Below are 13,325 nucleotides of genomic sequence, written 5' to 3' on the forward strand. Positions count from 1 at the left end.
AGGAAAGAAGAAGACTGTCAGATGTGGAAGCAGGGATTACATGGCATGGGTAGTGAGCAGGACTGATTACTTAATTTGCAGGCCGACTGCCGTGTGAAAGTGCAAGGCCCCTTGCCCAAAAATCATGAAGAATTTCAAGACATCAGTAGCAGGGCATTACAACCGAGTGTGAGGACCTGTGTGACTGCACGGTTTGTACGCCCAGAAAGATGGCTCCATAGTGGAGAATAGAGTGGGAATGGAGTAGGGCAAATTCTGAAGTGGGTGCTGGGAAGAATGAGATATGGGCCAGCTCCCCATTGCTCTCCTACTGGACCCCATGCAGCCATGGCCCTAAGTCCCTCTTCCTCCCTGAAAAGGGCCCCAGAAGGCCCCCATCGGCATCATGTGGCAAAGGAGATAGCCATGTGCAGCCACCTGTCCCAGGTGGGTGCTGTTGGATTTTGGAAATCCTGCTCATACCCAACAGAGGAAGGCAGCTGATGTCATGGCTACTAATGGTTAGTTCCAAGGTTGGGCCATCTCTTGAGGATGTACTGTGCCCAAAGAATCTTGTTGGAAAGCTGCGAAGGACGGGAATAGGACACAGGCTTGGCATACAAATTCCAGCTGTAACTCATGGGACTGGAGTCTGGTAAATCAGCTTCCAGCCTGAAAAAGGGTCCTTTTCTCCATGGGGTTATTCTAGTGAAGGCCAGGCCCTACCTGTGACCAGCCCCTTGAGATTTGAGGGGTGTGTCTTGAGGGCCCCACTAGCCAGAGCCCAGAGAAGTCCCTGGGGCTAACAAGGACAGTGTTAGACCCCGCGGAAGACAGTCTTTTCCTAAATAAGACAGAGCTGTCCCTTGGGTCTCTGCATATATGCATACACACAGTTGCACACAAACACCTACATGTGGTCTGCTCAGAGACTCGTGGTGGACAGTCTGGGGAGGAGCTGGCTGGCATGGCTCTGGAGCTGTGCTTTCAGGCCAAGCGCCAACATTTCTAAAACACAATCCCTCTCCCACCACACACACACACACACACACACACACACACACACGACAGAGAGTAGATTGTGGGAACTCACTGGCCCTAAGCTATGCCTTCCTAGGGTTACTGTGTCTGTCTTATCCTCAGGGTATTAGACCAACAATTCCATAACACAGCAGAGAAAGCTCTTTGTGTAACCAAAATTGCACAAGGGCCATCTGGCCTTCAGCTTTGCTTTAAGAAACAAAAACCCAGGTCACAAGGTGCTAGAAAACAGGAGGTCACTCTCAGCATCGAAGAGTATGCCTCTCATGCTGCTTAGCAGTAATAATAGAAATGATAACTATAGTATGTTGGGTGCTCACTGTGTGCCTTGTATTATTTCATGGGGTCTCAAGGTTGCCATGTGAAATGGGTACTCTCTTTATCCCTATTTTGCAAATGAGGAAATGAAGGCCCAGAGCAATGAAACAACTAGCCCAAGTTCTAGTGGATGGTAAAATGAATCGCTTATTTATTCACCTGTCATTGAGCACGTGCTCTGGGCCAGACCCTGTGTGGGGCACAAAACGGACATGGTTTCTACCTCCACAAAGCTCAAGGTCAAGCATACTTTACAGGACAGATCAGGTGTGCATATGTGCATGCATGAGCCCGGCTGTCCTGGGCGGGGCGGGCTCTGTTCTGGACCACTGTGCCCTTGCTCTCTGGCTAGACAGGAAAAGAGGCACCCCCTCCTCATCCTCCTCTACATGGACAGAATTCTAAAACCTGAAATAATTTTCGATAACTAATGCTTGCACAAGGCTAGGCACGTGGTGGATTCGTCACAAATTGTTGATGCATGAGTGCTGAATGCTGAACGATTGGGGTAATGGAAAATGACTTTGGGAAATGCGAGGTATCACACACTGTCCTTTGGAAATCACCCTCAACCTTGAACTCTCCAACTAGCCAGTTCTGAGGTTTTAGCCTTTACCAAAGACATCGAAGGACCATAATGATAAATCATTGCTGTGATCTCTGTAGAACTGAGAACTCCAGAAGGCATTCTGGTGCTGAACGAAGAGCACAGGTTCTCTTGGGCCCTGGCACTTTCTTTCTGGCTGTGTGAATTTAGGCACTCATTCACCTGGATCAGCCTCCTTTTTCATCTTCAGAGACAGGACAATAATACTCCCTCCTGGGTGGGGCGCCTTGGTGGCTCAGTGGCTCAGGTCATGATCCTAGGGTCCTGGGATTGAGTCCCACATAGGGAATCCCTACTCTGCGGGGAGCCTGCTTCTCCCTCACCCTCTCTCTGCCTGCCACTCCCCCTGCTTATGCTCTCTCTGTCTCTCTGTCAAATAAATACATAAATAAAATCTTAAAAAAAAATACCCCCTCCTGGGATTGTGAGCACAGGACAGGAAATATAAGTGGAGTGTTTGACACAGGGTCTGACACATTTCAGTCATCATGAAATGGTAGTTCCCTTTCCACGGAGCTATTGCCTTTGTCCTCACAGCAAAACCATGACTTAGAATAAACAGCATGAATAAGTAAGTGAAGCAGGTTACACTTAAACCTGACTAGAAAACAGTAATTCTTAGAAATAATAACTTCCTGGTCAATGACTCAAAACTGAAAAAACTTTTGACACAAAGTGTAAACTCCTTTTATAAATGGATACGAATCTCAAAGATGACTGTGAAGGAAAAGCTAGCAATAGTCCACTTAAGAATGAAAAATAAGTTTCTATTGTGTCATCTTACACTTTTTTTTCTTTCCAGGGCAACACTTGGGAGTAGTTAATAGTAGAATACATGTCCACTCTTTTTCATAACTTTGTTGTGACCAAGCAAGACATTTCCTGGCCACTGTGATGGTAGGGCGGGCCAGGGGGCAAATGGGGAGGGGAACCTGGCATTTTTATTCTTTTTGTTTATAATAGCTTCATTGAAGTACAGTTTACATGCCATAAAATTCGTTCTTGTAATGTGTACAATTCAGTGGTTTTCGGTATATTCAAGGAGTTGTGCGACCATCAGCACTATCTAATTTTAGAACATTTTCAGTACCTCTGAAAGAAACCCCACACCCATTCGCAGTCCCTCCCCACTCTCTTCCCCTAGCCCCTGGCAACCACTAGCATACTTGCCGTCTCTAGGGATTTGCCTATTCTGGACATTTAATAGAAGCGGAACATATACAATATGTAGTATTTTGTAACTGATTTCTTTCATTTGGCATAATATTTTCAAGGTTCATTCATCTTGTTTTAGCATGTATCACTGCTTCTTTGCTTTTTATGGTTGAATAATATACCATTGTATGAATAGACATCAGTTGCTAGACAATGGGGTTGTTTCTACTTTTCAGCTCTTATGCATAATGATGCTATGAACTTTTGTGTACAAGATTTTGGATGGATATATGTTTTCATTTTTCTTGGGTATATCCGTAGGAGTGGAACTGCTAAGTTTTGAGAAATTCCCTAACTGTTTTCTAAACAGTTAAGTGGCTGCACTGTTTTATAATCCCAACAGCACTGAGTGAGGGTTACAATTCTCCATATTCCTACTGATACTTGTTATTGTATGTCATTTTAATTTTAACCATCCCAGCGGGTGTTAAGAAGTATCTCATTGTGGGGGCGCCTGGGTGGCTCAGTGGGTTAAAGCCTCTGCCTTCAGCTCAGGTCATGATCTCAGGGTCCTGGGATCAAGCCCCACATCAGGCTGTCTGCTCAGCAGGGAGCCTGCTTCCCTTCCTCTCTCTCTGCCTGCCTCTCTGTCTATTTGTGGTCTCTCTCTGTCAGATAGGTGGATAAAATCTTAAAAAAAAAAAAAAAAAGAAGTATCTCATTGTGGTTTCAATTTTCATTTACCTAACAACTAATGATGCTGAACACCTTTTTGTTGAACTTATAGGTCAAATTGAGGAGTGCTGCCATCTTAACAATATTATGCCTTCTGCTTCATGAACAGAACATGACATGTCTTTCCATTTATTTAGGTCTCCTTTAATTTCTTTTTTTTTTTAAAGATTTTATTTATTTATTTGTCAGAGAGAGAGAGAGAGCACAAGCAGAGAGAACAGCAGGCAGAGCGAGAGGCAGGCTCCCCGCTGAGCAAGGAGCCCAACGTGGGACTCAATCCCAGGACTCTGAGATCATGACCTGAGTGGAAGGCAAATGCTTAACCGACTGAGCCACCCAGGCATCCCTCCTTTAACTTCTTTCAAAGATGTTTTTTAGTTTTCATTTGCATTTTCATGTGCATTAAAAAAAAAACGTAACTCCTAGGGTGCCTGGGTGGCTCAGTGGGTTAAAGACTCTGCCTTTGGCTCAGGTCATGGTCTCAGGTCCTGGGATCGAGCCCCACATCAGGCTCTCTGCTCAGCGGGGAGCTTGCTTCCCCATCTCTCTCTGACTGCCTCTGTCCCTACTTGTGATCTCTCTCTCTGTCAAATAAATAAATAAAATCTTTAAAAAAAAAAAAACAAAAAAAAAAAAACAAAAAAAAAACCTTAACTCCTGAAGAACTTCTTTAAGTATTTCTTATAAGACAGCACGACTATCAAAATTTCTCCCCATATTTTTTGTTTGTTTTTGTATCTGGGAAGGTCTTTACTTCATTTGTGAAAGATAATTTTGCTAGAAATAAGATTATTGGTTGACATCTTTTTATCTTTCAGCATTTTGAATACGTTATTCCACTGCCTTTTGGCCTCCATTGTTTCCGATGAGAAGTCAAATGTAAAACTTATTAGGGTTCCCTTGTATGTGACAAGTCATATTTTTCTTGCTGCTTTTGGAACTTTCCCTTTATCTTTGGCTCTCAGCAGTTTTACCATAAAGTGTCTGTGTGTGGAACTCTTTTTGTTTCTTTTACTTGAAATTCATTGAGTTTCTGAGCTGTACAGATTAGTTTTTTTCTTCCTCAACCTATTTCAAATGAAATTATTTCCTGTGGGGACAGCTTCAGAACTCTCTGTTCTTATGGACTACATGTCCCCCTGGACAAATCTCTGAACCCTTGCCCCAGAGCTGGTGGTAGGCAAAGTAGCCCTCGGAGAGACACCCTGCTTTATGGCTTGGATCCTGGATGAAGGTGGTACCCTCTGTCTTTTCAGATTGTCTCTCCTGGGTGGAACATCTCCCTTACAAACAATCTGGGACAAGCTGAACCAAGAGATTCTATTGGTTATACTCGCCAGGAATCTAGTCTCTACTGCTCGGAGCTCACGGGATCGAGGTGGGTTAAACCTTAAAATGTTTTTGTATCCTTTCTTCTCAGATTAGAGATAAAGAAAAAGCAGGCTAGGTGGGGAGGCCTCAGTGGAGAGCTCTGTGGTCACTGGAGGCGGAACCAAAGCAAAAGACTCAGAGGGTTTGAGTGGGATGGTGAGGATGGGAGCAAAGGGACCTGAGGGAAGGAGAAGGGGCAGTCAAAGACGGGGCTCTCCCCCTTGCATCCCGGTGCTGGATCTGCCACAGGTCTCCGAGCTCCACTCTGGGAACATAAATAAAGGTCATGGAGACGAAATTCCGGAAGGTGCCGCTGTGAATCCGCCCTCCAGTCCTGCAAATACACGGCAAAAGCCTCTGGCCTTGGGCTATCTGTGCCCATTGCTGGGCATGTGGCTCAAGCCTTTCCCAAGAGCCTCCATTCTCTCTCCACTGTCACTATACTCCAAATGGGGATCCTTGCTTTTCTTTTGGGCTCCAGAGGCATGCTTAAAACTAGACCGAGCTTTTGGATAAGACAGCAGCCCTGCGCTAGCCTTGAACATGAACTGAATTTAGCCTGCCACAAACTCCTGTCCATGCAGAGTCCTGAGGCACCCGCAGCTCCTCTGACCGACACTGCCAAAGTTTTGTTTTGGTCAGTACACCATCCTAACTCTTGCACTCTGTGTGAGGCTTCTGCTGCCCACCAGGAGGGGTGAACAAAGTCTATTTACCCAGAAACTTGGCAGGAGATGTGGGTGAAGTAGCCTCCAGACAAAAGCACACCCAGATCCTGGTGGCCTTTGTCAGAGGAACACAGCTGGGAGGCAACAAGCAAAAGGTTCGGGGTGATGCAGATGATAAACAAACAGGGAATTGCATTCATACCAGAGCTAGGGAAAACCCTTGAGTGTCCTTTACTTGTTTTCTAGAAAGACCTTTCTGAAAACCTTGCTTCTGTTGGCTGGGCGGAGGCCCGACACCTTCTCCCCTTTGGAATCGGACAGAGAGCTAAGTCTGAGAATGAATGTGGTTAATATTCAGGCTGCTGACAGCTGAGCGGCCAGTCCCCATGCCAGCCAGCAGTATTTCCTGGTAACTTGTAGGCCTGACAGAAAGAATACAGTCTAAGCCTGCCTACTACTCAAAGTTTTTACCTTTGCCAGAGCCCACCCAGGCCTCAGAGGATTCACATCCCTGGGAGCTTCCATATGCTGTCCCATGTAGTGACCAACTAGATACCAGCCTTGGTCTGTCTCATCATCCCTCCTTTGCTACTCCAAATGCCTCCCATAAGTGCCCTGATAACAGAGGAGGCCCCCTTGTTCCTACCTCATACCTTTGGGCTATGGGTGGAGAATCACTGTGTCCTGCTCTGTCCATGCCCTGACCCCAGGTCCCAGGAAAGATGGCACAAGGCCTCTAGAGGTACAGACCCTTTGCTGAAGGCTGTATCAAGCTCAAGGGTGTACCCACCAGGAGCTCCACCCATGGGTTCCTAAAGGAGGCAGCCACCTGCTGGAGAGGACAGAAGTCCATGTGATGAAGCAATATGCCTACCTCACGCCACTAGGAACCTGTCACAGAAAGCTGGTCCTTAACAAAAAGGCTTTCATGGGGCTGAAGGGAAGCAGTACTCAGCTCAGAAGTGAGTGCCTCATTTTCCCCACCTATGGACTAAAGGGGGTCAGGTCTACCTAATGATGTTCCAAGAGAAAAGTGGGCATGTTTGAGGGGAAGAGAGCCCATGTCACCAGTCAGGCTCACCCCTACTGCTTGCCCTGTGGCCCTTCTGATAAATCTAGGTCCCCTGGAGAGCAGGACATTTGCTACCCTCTCTGTTCCTTCAGCCTTAGGGCAGGAGGCCTTTGAGTTTTCTCACACAAAGTCCCTTTCTCTTTGGGGTCTGTGGCACCAAAGGGCTATATGGAGAGCCACACTCTTGAGACTGGTCTCGCCACTGCAGTAGGTCTCAGCAACAAGGACTCCATATCAGACAGACTGGGGATGCTTGGGGTCCCTTCCTTCCTCACCAGAAGTTTCAGTCCCAATCCATGGAGCCAGATCTCACCAGTCCCTGCTCCCATTCCTGTGCTGCCAGCCTGCAGACAACATAACTAAGAGGTGTCTGGCACTCCACCCTGCAAGGGAAAATACAGGTTCCTCCAGCTCTGACTCCAGAGACAGAAGAAGGACCTTTCCTTGGATTCTTACTGTCTCTATCCTTGAAGTAAAAAATAACTTGGGTCAAGGTAGACCAGCTGGAGCAACAAGATAAATAAGGATAGTATTAGATGGTGACTCATGGAATCAAATAAGTGTGCATGAGTCTGTACTTACATAAAGTAATAATTTTGTAAATAAATAAGTGGGAGTGAGAGGGAATCTCTTATGCAGAGAAGAATTCCAATTAATAAATTGGAAGGGATGTAGAAGGAACGTGGGAGATGCAAAATCACCACTAGGCAAACACCACCTGCTACTTGTTTCTGTGAAGGTCCTCAGATGGATGCTAAAACCAGTGCGTAAATGTTTGAGGATAAACAGGATACCTGTAGAGTCTCAAAGTCTCTCCCCCAAGATATTTATCAATTATGAAGAGGGAAAATAGTGACTTTAGGGTGGGGAAACCCAACAGACACCAACTTAACCAGGTGACCAAGGTTGACATTGCCATTAACAAACTGTACCGAGGGAAACCTAGGTGGGTCAGTTGGCTAAGCCGCTGCCTTCAGCTCAGGTCATGATCCCAGGGTGCTGGGATCGAGTCCCATAACAGGCTCCTTGCTCAGCAGGGAAACTGCTTCTCCCTCTGTGTGCCACTTCCCCTGCTTGTGCTCTCTCTCTGACAAATAAATAAATAAAATCTTAGAAACAGACAAACAAGCTGTATTGACACCATATACCCACCGGTATGATGCCCTGAGGACATATGGCTTCTACGATATTCTGACCAAACAGTATATGAGCTCAATCTTATCATGAGAGAAATCATGCAAATCCATGCCAGGGGACATTCATCAAAATAACTGATAGACTCATAAAAATTGTTAACGTCATGAAAGATAAGGCAAGACTGGGACACTGTCACAGACTGGAGGAGACTAAGGAGACATGTCAACTAAATACAACATGGGCTTCTGGCTTGGATCCAAACACAGAAAAAGAACATTACTAGAAAAACCAGTGAAATTCAAATACTGTCTGTAGTTTGGTTAATTGTACTTCAACCAACATTGATTTCCTGATTTTGATACATGAATTATGGTTATGTAAATTATTAACACTAAGGGAAGCTGGTTGAAAGGTATATATGAATTATCTGTACTATTTTTACAACTTTTCTCTGTCAAAAATTAAATCAAAATGAAGTTTTTAAAAATGTAATTCTTAGTGACTACACAAGAATAGTAAATTGGACTTCACAAACAACCCCTGAGGAAGGAAACCACCTTATGCACATACATATACACAGACAGATAGATGCACTCAAGCAAGTCCCAGCTCAAACACCAGACTCCTGCCTCCTGGCATTCTATGAAAGGCATTTACATAGCAGAACATGCCATCCTTGGGTTCCTGGCTGAACTTGCCATCCCTGTTGGGGTCAGGCATTGGTTCAGCTGTCCCAGAGAGTATGTCCTCTGGGAGATCCTGCACGGAGGTGTAAAGCAGAAACAATTTGATAATAGTCCCTCTACCTGTATCGTGCCAGGTGGGACACAGAGAACCTGTTCAGGGCCCCTGGGCTTGAACCTATGGTTGAACTAGGACCACTTCTCCCATGGGCACTGGCCAAGTCAGTGTGGGGTTGGAACTATGTCTTATTCTGTGGGTCCTGGAACTTCCTCAGGGGGAAAGGGTCTCAGCCTGCGGCAAGTCTCATCACCTATGATACTGGTTGCAACTTGACCTTAGCACAGCTCCCATAATGCCCATGTGTACAGCCAGAGGTAATGGGGTCCTGCCCTACCTCTCCTCACCCACTGGCGGATGCTGCCCATTTGCTGGTGCTGGGGACTATAGCATGGCCTTACCAAGTCCTCCCAACAACTCAAAGAAGCTATGCACGCTTATGATCCTCATTTTTAAAATTGTAAAGAACAAAAAAACCAAAAAAAACCCCACCCAAACAACATAACACAATATTTACTATCTTAATGGTTTTTAAGTCTATAGTTCAGTAGAGTTAAATATATCCATATTGTTATTCCATCTCCAGAATTCTTTTCATCTTGCAAATCTAAACTCTATATCATTGACCTATATAACTCCCATTCCCCCCTGCCCTTAGTAACTACTTCTTTCTGTTTCTATGAGTTTGACTACTCTTGTTATTTCATGTAAGTGAAATCACACAGTTTTTGTCTTTTTGTTACTGGCTTATTTCACTTAACATAATGTCCTCAAAGTTCATCTGTATTTTAGCATGTGTCAGAATTTCCCTCCTTTGTAAGGCTGAATAATAGTCCGTTATATCTATATGCCACATTTTCTTTATCTATTAATCCATTGATGGACATCTGGGATGATTTTACCTTTCGGCTGTCGTGTATAATGTTGCTATGAACATAAACGTACAAATATTTATTTGAGACTTTGCTTTCAATTCTTGTGTATTTATGCCTAGAAGTGATATTGCTGGATTCAATGGAATTCTTCTTCTAAATTCTTGAGGAACCACCATACTGTTTTTCACAGTGGCTACACCTTTTTACACTCCTACCAGTAGTGCACAAGGGGTCCCATTTCTCTACATCCTTGCCAACACTTGTTATTTTCTGTATTTTTAAAATAGGAGCCATCCTAATGGATGTGAAGGGGCATCTCATTGTGTTTTTTATTTACATTTCCTTCATGATTAGTCATGTTGAGCCTATTTTCATACACTTGGATCCCCTCTTACAGTTAAGGAAACTGAGGCTTTTAGCAGTGATGTAACCTGCTGAGGTGAGCCAAGAGGCTAGGGTTGGGGTCAGAACCGGCCCTCCAGTCTGACTCCAGAACTTCTCCCTGGGCCACCATCTCTCTGGGGAGAGCCACCTCCCCCTACTTACCCTGGTGCTTCTCCCCTTCTCCCTCCCAAACAGCAGCACCCATTTATCTCTTATTTTACCCCACAACCCAAAAAGGAAGCAGAGAAGGGAAAGGCTGCTGAAAAAAGCAAACCATTTTGCATTAGTGTGAACGTGATGATATGCGGCCCCAGAGGTGCTCACAGGATACTATGAGCAGAGCACAACAGGGAGAGCTATGGCCTTGGAGGCCAACAGGTACCTCACTCTTCACCCTGACGTGAATGACACCAGCAAGGAAGGGAAAAGAGACAAGTCAAACCAGTTGTCGGGGGGTGCTGTGGCTACTAGGGCTAGCTCCAGTTCAAGCTCCGATGAGACTTCCAGGAATTGAGTTGGAGGGAGTTGCCCCCAATCTTAGATGCCCCAGGAACAGGCTGTGGGCAAAGGATAGGCACACACTAGAAACCCCTGCTAGGGGATCAACACCAGAGAATCAGGGTCAATTCACAGCCCAAGGTACCTGTGGTGCCAATGCTAGGGGGATCCAGAGGTGGTCCACAGGCTGAGCCCACTTTTCACAGGTCCTATAGACTCTGTAGTCACTGCTCCTAGCTGGCCACCAGGCTCTTGCCAAGGAAACTCCTGCAAAAACAACTCTTGTTGTTTTTCATAGAAGCTAAAGTAAGCCTCTGCCAACTATGGCCATGTTACCCCTTGCTTAGAAACCCTATTATTTCCTAATTTCCTCACTCTCCTCAGAGTAAAATCAATTCCTCAACATTCCTGCAATGCCCACTGTGAAATGATTTCTGTAGGCATTTCTAGCCACATCTGCCATTCCCTGAACACCAGCTACCTGGATCTATGGGAATTCTATCCACAGAATCTGCCATGTTCTTTGCTTGGACAAGGTCTACTCATATTTCCAGATTCAGGTCAAATTTTATCTCTTCTTCTTGGAGTATTTCCTCACCCTGTTATCCCTACAGAGAGGGTAATATATATTGTCCCAGGTCACACAGCAAGCCAGTCAGAATTTGAATTCAGGCTCCAGAACTCGATTAGCAAGCAGGGTGGAAGTTAGCCCCCCCTCTATAACATGGCAGTGTGCCCCATGGGCAACTGAGCTTTGAGAGCAGGCCCCAAACCCCAGATGTCTACAGCCTGGTGCCCGCACAAGGCCAGTCTGACAATTGCCACATTGGGAAGAGAAATAAGGGCTAAGAGGGACCACACTCGGGTTTTTCTTGGGAGGAACATAGAGTGGGGGAAAAGAAACTGGGAAAATTCTACCTTCCTGATAAGGAAAAGCAGGAAACTAGTTTAGGTATACCCTCCTCAAATGGACCCAGCATCTCATGGCCCTTACCAGATGCAAAGCAAGAAGTATAGGGGAGGAAGTGTGTGTGTAGCCTGACTCCTGAAACTTAGAAAACTTGCCACCAAACCACTTCGGATCCCAAGGGGCTAATGGCATAATCTGAAACCCCTGTCCACCACTGGATCCTGTGCTCAAAGGGGTCTAAGTGAGTCGGTCTGCTTATCAGTACATTGGGGCTGGGTTTATAGCTCCTATGGTCCCCTGAACCTAGTCACCATCAGGAGGGCCTCTGTTCCTTTTCAAAGAAATTGGAGCCCCAAGACAGGACCTCAAGCCTCACCAAAAGGTGGATGGCAGAACAGTAGACCCTCTGCTGCTTGGAGAAGTCTGTGGCCAGGGAACAGGTCAGACCTGCCTATTGCACACTGGGCAGCAAGACTCTTTGTGTCTGCACTTGGGCTCAGCAGAGATCCCCAGACCCCTCCTCATGTGGGGAGCAGGAACTTGACAGGGACTGTACATCTGAGCAGCTTGGGACAGGCCTCTTGGGAAACAATTTCCTCTGTTGTGAAACTCGTAAAGGAAAAGACAGTTGGTGACAACAGTCCCTGCGCCATCCCCTCCAACCCATCATGAATAAACCTCACAGAAGTCCTGCTCTTGTGCGTGGCCCACACATGTTAGACGGGTCACCCAGGTTGCTCGCCAGCCACTCAGGTTTGATGGAAAGCGGGGAACGCTCACCCAGGGACTGCCAGGGAGTCTCCAGGGGTCTGAAGCAGATGGAGGGTCATTCACATACACACCTCGGTCACGATGGTGGACAGGTAGATGTCCTGGCTGAACTCCCAGCCATCCACGCAGCTCTCCTGCTCCAGCTGCTCCAGGTCCACATCGCGCCCCGGCTCCAGCCCGAGCGCCGAGAAGTTGGCGATCGCCGCCAGCCGGTAGCGCCGGCAGCTGTGAGGCACCTCGCGGCCGTCCAGCAGCCGCAGCGGGATACTGTGGTTGCGCCACGCGCGGCTCAGGTTCACGGTGTCCGGCACCCGGCAGCGGTGCTCCGGGGCGGCGGCCAGGAACACGACAGACATTCCATTGAAGCCGTTGGGGATGATGCTGGCGCTGAGCAGGAAGAAGATGAGGCGCTGGAAGGGCCCCCACTCGCCCAGGAAGGTGGTCACCTCGTCGTAGTCCCGCATGCTGCCCACCGCGGCTCCGCGGCTGCAACAAGGGGTGCTGAGAGCGGCCCCCGGACAGAGTCGCGCTGTCGAGGGCTTGCCCGGAGCGTTCCCGGCGGCCAGAGAGCCTGCGGGAGACGGGCGCACGGCCGGGTAAGCGTCCCGGGGAAACAGGCTGCGGGCGTTCGAAAGCTCCCGGGAACGAGGCGCAAAGCTGGAAGCCACGGTAGGCTCTCGGGACCACACCCCCGTCCCCGCAGGGGCGGGGAGGAGAGGGGCGGGGAGGGGAGGGAGCCCGCGCGGCCGGGGTGGGGCTCCCCGCCGGCTTCGCCTCGTGCTCCGCCCCTCTGCCCCCGCGACCCCTTTGCGGAGCCTGACCCGGCCGGGGGTGTAGCCTGCCTGAGGCAATGGAAACTCGGCTCCCGCGCACCCTGCGTCGCCCGCGACCCCAAATGCTGAGCTCCCAGACCCAAGCCGCGGTACTGGGTCCCACAGGGGAGAGCGTCGCCCCAGGCCTCGCCCGGGACAGGGGTCTCTCCCTGGCCCTTCAAATCCGAAGTCTGAGTTCAGGGGGCCTCCGGCGGAGCGCTGGTGGGCGAGTCCAGGAGTAGGTTCTCCTG

General features: G+C 47.8%; 1 protein-coding gene across 1 annotated transcript in view; it reads right to left on the reverse strand.

The window, feature by feature from the left end:
* The window catches only part of LOC308343534 (solute carrier family 22 member 4), a gene marked incomplete at its 5' end in the record, with an annotated part of 40,974 nt that extends 28,248 nt beyond the window's left edge, over window positions 1-12,726 (reverse strand). The window contains one exon of the mRNA XM_080804589.1: window positions 12,334-12,726. Within this exon, the coding sequence (XP_080660715.1) occupies window positions 12,334-12,726 (393 nt within the window). The remainder of the gene's footprint in view (window positions 1-12,333) is intronic.
* Window positions 12,727-13,325: the final 599 nt, after the last annotated feature.

The sequence above is a fragment of the Martes martes genome (assembly GCF_963455335.1).
Source record: "Martes martes genome assembly, chromosome: 5".
NCBI lineage: Eukaryota > Metazoa > Chordata > Mammalia > Carnivora > Mustelidae > Martes > Martes martes.